General features: G+C 33.5%; 1 protein-coding gene across 1 annotated transcript; it reads left to right on the forward strand.

The window, feature by feature from the left end:
- The first annotated feature begins 552 nt into the window (after positions 1-552).
- Rbbp5 (retinoblastoma binding protein 5) lies at positions 553-9408 on the forward strand. The gene is made up of 11 exons (XM_068776488.1): positions 553-705; positions 775-800; positions 935-1129; positions 1872-2078; positions 3124-3305; positions 4015-4134; positions 6471-6664; positions 7169-7344; positions 7798-7911; positions 8687-8807; positions 9312-9408. The coding sequence occupies exons 1-11, from the start codon at positions 687-689 to the stop codon at positions 9386-9388; spliced, it is 1431 nt and encodes a 476-aa protein (XP_068632589.1). The 5' UTR covers positions 553-686; the 3' UTR covers positions 9389-9408.
- The last annotated feature ends 1204 nt before the right edge of the window (positions 9409-10612 follow it).

Consider the following 10612-nt stretch of genomic DNA (forward strand, 5'->3'; position numbering starts at 1 on the left):
TGATAATAAAAATTATTGCACCTATGCGTTATAAAATTACATGTTCCACGTACAATTGTATGAGAATGAAAAAAAATGGTCAAACATGTTTAAAACTCGTATAGCCCAAATTAAATGCTATGGACGATAGCAGCACTGTCAGCAAGGTGATGATGATAGTAAAAAAATAATGACGAATTAGTTAATTATATTAAAAATTTCAGTTAATGTTTAAATTTCGTAATTGTTTTAAATGCTCACTAAATTCATTTATATCTCTAATCTGCTCAAAAAGTAATAAAACTTAAAAACTCAATTTGTAGAATGTGTTATTGTAGAAATTATGAAATATTGGTTGTGCTACGAGACATTTTTGAATAAAAATACTGAAAATGGATTGTTAAATTTTTTTTTAATTATTAAATAGCGTTTTACTTATGTTAAGAATACTAAATTTTTAAAAAGCAGTTAAATATGTAACTTCATAATCGATAGAAACATCGAGAATACGATTACAAAATTTAAACGTCAAATTGAATTGTTTTTATACACAACCCTAGGTCATAACCGCAAAATAATCACAGCGTCTTTATGTCGCATAAAACTTGAAAACAAACGTTTGTTTATTTAAAAATAATAAGAGAGATATTTTATTTATTTATTTGGTCTTCAATTAAGCTATGTTGTTTCGTATATAAATATATAAAATGAACTTAGAACTATTAGGTTAGTATTGTTTTGTTCCTACGGATTTTAGTATTAAATCAAAGTTAATTTGTTATAATTCTTTTTCAGAATCATTTGGACAAAACTATCCCGAAGTGAGTATTTTGTATTTATGCTGTATTATTTGTATTATTTTACATGATAACTAATAGTAATAAAAACTACTATTGTTTTATACCGCTTCCTTATTTAATTGTTAATAAAAAACGAATATGCATTTTGTGAACAGGAATTCGATGGAGCCTTGGATTCGATATCGTTAGCAGCGACCTGTGCGTTCAATCGGCGCGGAACGCTTCTTGCTGTAGGTTGCAACGATGGCAGGATATTCATTTGGGATTTTCTTACCAGAGGAATTGCTAAATCAATATCGGCACACGTATATCCAGTATGCAGTTTGAGTTGGTCAAGGAATTGTAAAAAAGTAAGTAAAAGAAAATTATGAATAGAATATTACTATAAGCATATAATAATATAACAGAATTATGTTAGAAACCATTAATAAACTGGATGATATTTTATTAGTGTAAAAACTTGAAAAGGGTAAATGTATAACTTATTTTATGTTAATTAATATGTGTAATAATGTATAATATGAATAATTCAGAAACAATTGAAAAATGTAATGATAATATAGTGAGTAAAAGCATATTCTAAATTTGCATGTAGATGTATCTTGTATATCTTCCCTACCAAGATATATAGAATACCTACTAATATATGGTAGCTGAAAAAAATCAACTTGAATGTCTGCGAGGTAATATCTTAAAATAAATATAACAATTTTAAACCAATTTACCACAGTTTGTTTACAGACTGAAAGATAAAGGATTTATATTTTAGTAATTCCTGATTTATTCAGAAGGTTTTATTTAGAAAATAATTTTAAGTCATGAGACTTTTTATTGTGTTAAAAATATAGGTAGATAAACTATTGTTATATAACAATAGTTTATCTACCTATATTTAGAAATATAGGTAGATAAACCTATAAATTGAGTATATACTCAAAAAGTTTTTTGTTAAAACTTATATAATCAGACAATAAATGTTGAAAAACTTACTTTTATAACTACAAAAATAACTTATTTTTTTGCAATTTTTTTATGGTCTGTCTTCATTGTGCAATAACAGGTTTATGTGTATTTTTATTTAACCTTTTTCAGTTGTTATCGGCTTCAACAGACCATAATGTGTGTATATGGGATGTTTTATCTGGAGAGTGTGAACAAAGATACAGGTTTCCAACTCCCATTGTAAGAGTTCAGTTTGACCCGAGGAATGATAGGAGATTTCTCGTCTGTCCCATGAGGCATGCATCGCTACTGGTGGATACTGAAGGGGAACATAATATTCTTCCTATAGATGATGATGTAAGTTGTTTTATTTATTTTCAAACTATTGACTCTCTATAAAGATTCCATTCTTGGGTGACAACACTTTTCACAGAGATATTATTGATAATATTGTATGTGCAGTCCACCATGGCATATCCAATGGATCCAGATTGATTAATATCAAAAATTGTTTAAAATTGTAGTTTTTACTTTCTTCGCTATATAGTTGTGAAGAGAGCCAATACTATAGGTACCCTACTGGGAACCAGTTCAGACAGGTCCTATATGATGACACAACAGTTTATGCACTAATTTGTAAATAAGTAGATCAGAGATTACATGATACACTTAACAGCACCAAAAGAATAAGAGGTGACGAGTGTAAACAACAGGTTCAGCAAATATTGAAAGGAAACCTTAAAAACATTAAGATAATATGCTATGTGCGATGCAAAAAGTAGGAAATTAGTTGACGCCAGCCTGCTAGCTGATGCATGCAGCTTACCCAGGTGCAGGTTGTTACCATATAAGGCAATATCATGAGCACATCGAGTGTACCCATACCGCACAGTATTGCACAACAGTGACTTCACCCTGGCTTACTCATGGATATTTTTTAATAAAAATGAAGTCTTTAATTAAAAATAAATGAATTATTTTTGGGAACGAGCCTAATAATAATAGATAATAGAGATCTAATATAAAAGAGGTGTTCCTGCAATACTATATAATTCTCATAAAAAGTGACTTATGTATGTCTTTAAGGGTATTTTGAGTGATAAAAAAAAACTCTTATGATTTTATTTTTGGCTTTATTAAGTCAGATCAGGAAACTAGCTCAATTTGAATGTAGTTTTTATGATATTGGGCTCTTCAGGTATTTTTCTAATTACTATATACATTATACAAAGCAGTTTCAATACATAAGTAATATACAAAAAATGTATTATAAAATGTAACTGTGCAAAAGCAAAATTAATTTGTCACTTATTAATTTAATTTGACATTAAGTTTTTCAATAATTCTTTCCATATTAAGCCAACTTCAACTTCAGATAAAAGTTTATAACAATTTATTTTAGGGGGACATAAATGTGATAGCGTCATTTGATAGAAGAGGTGACTATGTGTACACAGGGAATTCAAAAGGAAAGATTTTGATTCAGGACTCTCAGAAGCTAGCAATAAAGGCGAGTTTTAAAATCACCGTCGGCACTTCAAGCACCACAGGCATCAAGAGCATTGAGTTTGCTAGAAGAGGCGAGTGAGTGCTTTTTAGTCTATGACTAGTATTAATAAATGTGAGTGATGTCCTACTAATATTAGTGACACTGTACTACTATTTGCCACACTATTAACCACACATATAATTTTTACACCACGGCTGAAATTTTAAGTATGTTGATTTAATAGATGTATATAGACTTACATTATGCCCTATGTAAACGCATCCCTATATCATTATCACTTAAGCCCACTTTATTCAGAGCCTACAGGCGAACCTTTACGCATGCTAAATCTGGACGAATTATACGAAGGCATCATACAATGTGAAGCAAAGTATTATTATGCTTTTCGTATAATTATGGAAAAAAAACCAGCTACTGCAGCACCAAGAGCATGTTTGCGGACGACAGGATTCCTGATTCCTAAGCAATCTTACGATGTCGAGCAGCCAGTGCGTGGAACAGGCAACGTAACAGTAGTAATAACATTTTAACTGTGGTCGCACGGTGACGTGTAAAGTGCTTTCCACTGGATACACCTACACAAGAGTGTGAATGGAAATTAACCACGACTATTTATGTTATTTATTTATTCAATGTCGTAGCATTATTTTGTTGACCTATTTTTATTTTTATTATAATTTTGATAATAATTTAAATAATAATACGGGTCATAATTTTATCATAGGCTTGGGAAGCTTTCTAAAATAAAAACTGTTTATTTATTTATTATTTATATTCTTCCAGCTGTTTCCTCGTGAACACATCGGACAGGGTTATAAGAGTGTACGACGCAAACACGGTGCTCAAGTGTGGCGTGAACGGAGAGCCTGAACCCATACAGAAACTGCAGGATCTTGTTAATAAGTAAGTATTTTTATTCAATTGTATACTTAGAAATTAAAACTTTTTGTAATACTAGGATGGGTATTTAAAAAAAAAACAATTAGATACTTTACAGTGATCAAAAAGTTAGGTGAAATTGTCATTTAAAACTCCTGGGCATTAGGAAGGCAGATAATTTTTTTTATTAGGTTGGTAGAACTGTCAGTCATATTGGCCTTGTCTGTTTGTCAAAAGTTGGAATATCATTTATGGGACATTTATCACTGATGGGAGGTAACAACTATAGGCCAACGTTTCTCGAATTCTACAGGAGGATAGTGAAGGATATTACAAAGATAAATAGAAGAAATACAAGTCTAAAGTCTATAAATATACAAATGTGACAATTCGGTGATATTTGAGGAACAAGGCGAATGAAGTGAAGCAATGAATGAACGGAAATTGAAAGGAAAAAGAATTGTAGAGTGATAGAAGTGGAAAGATAGATCTTAAGAGAAATGACAGAAGAGCTTAGAAAGGATGTGAAAAAAATCAATAAAAGAGAAGTAAAAGCCCTGTTCCAAGCAAGATAGAGTTTTAGCGTATTTGGTTTATGAATCCAAACACAATTCTGTTAATAATTCCATAAAAAGAAATCTGCTGGGAATACCTCTGGTCTCCTGGGTGGCCATGGGATATCGACACGTCCAGATAAAAGCTTTTATACTTATTTATATATATATATATATATATATAAAAGCTTTTATACTTATTTATATACGAGGGCCAAACTGAAAGTTTTTAGAACTGGCAACTTAAAAGCATTATATTAAAAAAATAAGTTTAAATTTTGAAAATAGAACTCTTTACCAATAATATTGAGTATACATTTCATTCATTTGTCATTTGTTTTACGATTTGGCGGCAAATTGAAATTTGTCTGTGCACGTCAGAATGAATTTAAGCCGAGAAAATTTTCGTGCAATGATTTTTTATGACTTTCGATGTCATATAAGTCAACAAGAAAGTTATGATAGACTTCGATTGGCTTTTCACGATGAAGCCCCATCTCGTGCCACAGTTTACAACTGGTTTAATGAATTCAAACGTGGTCGAACTAATCTCACCGATGATTTGCGTGAGGGACGGCCTTCTACAGCGACGACTGAAGACAATATCAGTGTTGTGCGGCGTATGATAGAGACTGCCAAAAGAGTGACCTATCAGCAGATTCGGACAAGTCTAGGCATAGGTATGAGTCAAGTGCACAAAATCCTCCATGAACATTTAGCGGTCAGGAAGCTTTGTGCCCGCTGGATACCGCATAATTTGACCGAGGCTCAAAAACTCCGCCGTGTTGATTGGTGCCGAGAAATGATCCAATAATTTAACGGAGGTGACTCAAATGCTGTGTTCGACATACTAACGGGTGACGAAAGCTGGATTTACTGTTATGATCCGGAAACCAAAAGACAGTCTGCTCAGTGGGTGTTTCCTTCCGAAGAGTTGCCAACTAAAGTGAAGAGAGGTCGAAGTGTTGGAAAAAAGATGGTGGCCTCGTTTTTCGGAAAGACAGGTCATTACGCGACAGTTGTCTTAGAGGATCAGAAAACGGTTAATGCAGAGTGGTACACTAACAACTGTTTGCCACTTGTCTTGGAAAAAGTTCGAGAGAAACGACCTCGCAGCAGGATCCTCCTTCATCACGACAATGCCTCGTCGCACACCGCCAGGCAAACGATCGACTATTTGGCAACCTCAGACGTGGAATTACTGGGTCACCCGCCGTATAGCCCCGACCACGCACCCTGCGATTTTTATTTATTCCAGAAAATAAAAGAAAAACTTCGAGGAAAACATTTTATGGACGCCGAAGAAGCAGTGGCTGCGTTTTAAAACGCCGTCGAAGAGACCCCTAAGGCCGAGTGGGCAAGGTGCTTTTCTCAATGGTTCTATCGAATGCAGCGATGTATTGATGTAAATGGACGCTATTTTGAAAAGTTATAATAAAACTAATAACTTGCTAGAATGCTTAGTTTTTGATTTTCTAAGAACTTTCAGTTTGACCCTCGTATATTTAAGCTTTTATACTTATTCATATATATTCAAGCTCTTATCCTTATAATGCGGTAATTCTGAAATATGTTACATTAGTTAATTTTTTTATCGAATTGCAACAGGTCAATGACTTCTGGTAGTACAAAATTTGCACGGACTGATAGTAAACAATAATTAATTTTTAAATGTATTGTGATTTACTATATTGTCATTACTTAATTTATTACTTTTAAAACCATTGATTTTTGGATATAGTGTACCACACATTAATTGCCTGCAGGCTTGTACATTTATAACCAAACAGCCTGTATAACTTTTAGAACTACATGGAAGAAATGCTGTTTCTCCGGCGACGGTGAGTACATCTGCGCTGGGTCAGCTCGCCAACATGCTCTGTACATCTGGGAGAAGTCCATCGGTAACCTGGTGAAGATTCTGCACGGCACCAAAGGGGAACTACTGCTCGATGTCGTCTGGCACCCGGTCAGACCCATCATCGCTAGCATCAGTGCTGGTAAGACGAATAATTATAGATAAATTATGTGTGACATTACAAAATATGATAATTCCACTTTTAATAAAATAATAAATTACTTTCGTTAGAATAACTTAAAATGACGTTGCCCGTTAGGATGGTGTGTTTTAAATTGTGCTTATTCGCGCCATTATGGAATTTCTTATTTATCTTTGCTGGTTTCGTATCTTGCTTAAAACTATTACTATTTCGCCGTCGTCTTTTTAGCTCATTGGGACTCATTGCAAGGCATAGGTCTCCCCTAAAGATATATATCGAAGGATATACCATAATCGCCACGCTTGACAGGCAGTATTATGTTATGCAGAGGACGCTGCTGCCGATCCTCTGGAAACTTCTTTGTGAACAAGAAAATTCTACATAATTAATGCACAAAGTGTGAATTATGTAAGATTATACTCAGGGAATCAAACCCGTGATCTATGATCGCAAGTCATAGTCTAATACCGCTGGGCTACTAGAGTATTAAACAAACGTTTGCAGGAGTGGTGTCGATCTGGGCACAGAACCAGGTGGAGAACTGGTCCGCGTTCGCGCCGGACTTTAAAGAGTTGGACGAGAACGTGGAGTACGAGGAGAGGGAGAGTGAGTTCGACGTGGAAGACGAGGACCGCTCCGTCGACCAGGCGGGCGAGAGCCGCGACGACGAGGAGGTCGAGGTAAAGTACAGCTCCGCACATGCTATCAAATATACAAGGTGATTGGTTATAGGTGTTTAAAAGTTTTACACATATTTCTAATCACTCTATATAAAGTGTTCACTGTGAAATATTTTACATCAATTCATATTCTCTATTGGAATACGACAGGCCATTAACTTCAGGCAGTTTAATGTTTGTAGGGGTAGATAGTAAACAATAATTCATTTTAAAATGTAGTAGTCTGAATTTTGTACTTTTTAGTTACTATATTATTTCTAAAACCGTAGATTTTTGTATAGGATAAACCATACATTAATAGATAGATTGTAAACTTTACATTCACTGGTTAAAAGCTTTCACATTTATAATCTATCACTCAGTATATTTATTTACACTTATTTTACGTTGTGTAATGACGAATATATCTGGACCTTTATATGGTTTTATTTATCTGAACACGTTAATTCTTAGGTCGACGTAACAACGTGCGAGCCAGTGGCAGCGTTCTGCAGCTCGGACGAGGAGGGCGAGGACGAGAATCTCCTTTCGTTCCTACCAATCGCACCGGAGATTGAGGATCCAGAGGTAAAACTTAAGTTAACCAGTTATGTGTAGCCAGAATTGAGCAATGACGAGTATATTCGTCAATCACAGAGTAAGCTGTGATGGCAAGATATTGGATGAAGTATATTTACTTGTTTGGTTAACATAAGCGTACATTACATACATATTAATCTAACTGGTAAACTTTTTTAACCAGGGCGTACGGGGACGCATGACATCATCTAAAATTGTTTACATTTCCATTTATATGTTTTGTTCTGGCATAGCCTCAAAATATTATACACATCTTGAAATTATGTAGATATAGAATATGTTTTGTTTTACACAAAAATTGCAATTTAAATAGTTTATGGGCACTTATTTTTACGCATAAGGAGTATACACGTCAATTCACAAAATTTTACCACTTCTCCATAACGAGTATACTCACAATTAGTTTACCGGTTAAAATGTTTATTTGGTGAAAAAAAATTACATTTAGTTATTTTATACATAAATTAACAGGGACAGCTATTTTCTGTATGTCTACTTTTCTCATATACCTGTAGATTGCCTTCTCATTCTAAGACAAAAGTTTGATAAATGGTTTTCAATATATATATATTTTGAAAACCATTTATCGATTGTGTACATCAAATTAGGGCCTTCCAGTCATCTTCTCATGCTTGATATATTATATGATTTATTGTTTATAAATTTTAATTATTGTTACCTATACAAAAAGTCTGGTCAGGAAGTCTAGTAAAGCTGTATCTACTCGAATAAGAAATAAGATCTAAAAAAATATCTTTAACAGGACGGCTGGGCTGCAACCCAAGAGACGGTTACGCCCACCGAGACTCCGGAGAAGTTAGAGCCGGCTGCGAAACGACCCAAGAGCAAAACCTATGATATATCGCTCAAGATAGCACCTCCAGGTACGTTTTAAATAATTATTTTTCATAAAATCTAAAGAACCTTTTAATTTGTTCAAGTTGAATAGAATATAATTTGAACATAAGTTTTATTATAAATATGCGGTAACTCTTCCATTAGTCGCTACATTAGTTCTGCTTATGTCTAAATGATTCAGGCTAAATTTAAGTTTTTTTTTAAATGGTCAAAATTAGAATATATAAAAGTGCAAACAAATCATTAGTCTTACAGCACCGAAATTTTACGAGGGAAATCCCCTCGATATAACACGCATGTTAAACATTAAAACCGCGCAATATGGGACAGCATTTTAAAAAGTACAGTTTATATGGAGATTTCTGTGTACTGCTGAAACTCAGCTAAATAAAAAATAAACCTTTAATTATAAAGCCTAACAATTGAATATAAGGAAAAAAATTATGCAAATATATTTCTGTCACTAGGACCTGCTTAACCATGTTAGATATTTATTTTTATAATCACCAAACTCACGTTTCTCTTTGCAGAGCAAGCGATATCGTTTGGCGGCAAAAACAAGCAGGCGGCGGGGAACAAGAAGGTGGCGGGGCGACCGCGCAAATAATTAGCAATAAATATACTAAATCGAAACTTAAATGGATTTTATTTAAACATATATAACAAGATATAATTTATATGCCATACCAATCACGTCATTACTGATGTAGCTACAGTACCCGGCGATAAATATTGCACATCGACCTTTGGAAAGAGACAATCGTCTAATTTCGGCTTTGTAGAGTACTATCTCTGTCCGATCGATCAAAGGTCGATATTTATTTCTAAGTACTATACCTTTTGTGAGGATAATTTTATAAAATCCATTCTTGGTAATATTTAACATGTCAAAAGTAATATTGTGACCAAATCTAATATCTTTAAGAGTAATATTTTTTTTAAATAAACGCCCTTTCAATCGTGCTGGCAGGTGGAATTTCTTATTTTCATTATTTTATTTATTTACAACATACATAAAAACTAAAAAAATTTAAACTTTTGTCGTTATGAGAAATATTCCTACTAAATTTAAAATGTCTAAGCCTTATAGTTCCAGAGATTTTACCAAATTATGACTCCAAATGTAAAGCATTTGGATAGTATTTAGTAAAGCCGTAATTGTCCGCCCGCCTAGTAACGCTCCCTTTTTACCATTATATATGCTTGTCTAGGCTAACGGACAGTGGTGGTTCATTGTATTCTTAACGCGAAAGAACTATAGTTCAGTCTACAAAAATCTTGTAAAATGGATCATAGAATGTTACTACAAGTCGAATATTTATATAGTTGTATTATTTTAATATTAATCATTTCGTCTATTGTTTCTGAAGATGTTAATGCTGTTAGCCCTAAGGCTTTTACAGCTTCATCGGTACTGAGTTCACGGAGCCGTGAACTAGACTCCGCTGAAACTCCGCGAAATTTTTATCTAGTTCACGAACTAGATAAACATTTCGTAGGTACGTTATATGATTATAAATAAAATGAACGTGAAAGTTGAAATATTTATTTTTTCACGCTGTAAAGGTCAGCTAAAACTGTTTTTTACCCAGAGAGTTAAGGTTTTATAAAAAAAATATATTTTCAATCTATGCATTTTTTAATGAAAAGGCCTATTAATAGATTATTATTTTTGTGTGTTAAAAATTACCACAAACGGATTTTGAAATTGCTAAAGGTAGTCAAGCGAAGTGGGTGGAAGACAGCCATTTCATTATATTACCTGTGTATGATGTACGTGTCGTTATTATTAGTCTGCTGCAAAAATAAATGAAACTAAGTAGGAGAAAAC

The sequence above is a fragment of the Battus philenor genome, unplaced genomic scaffold (genome assembly GCF_028537555.1).
Source record: "Battus philenor isolate CCGP_79_NKW_IND1 unplaced genomic scaffold, ilBatPhil1.0.hap1 SCAF_12, whole genome shotgun sequence".
NCBI lineage: Eukaryota > Metazoa > Arthropoda > Insecta > Lepidoptera > Papilionidae > Battus > Battus philenor.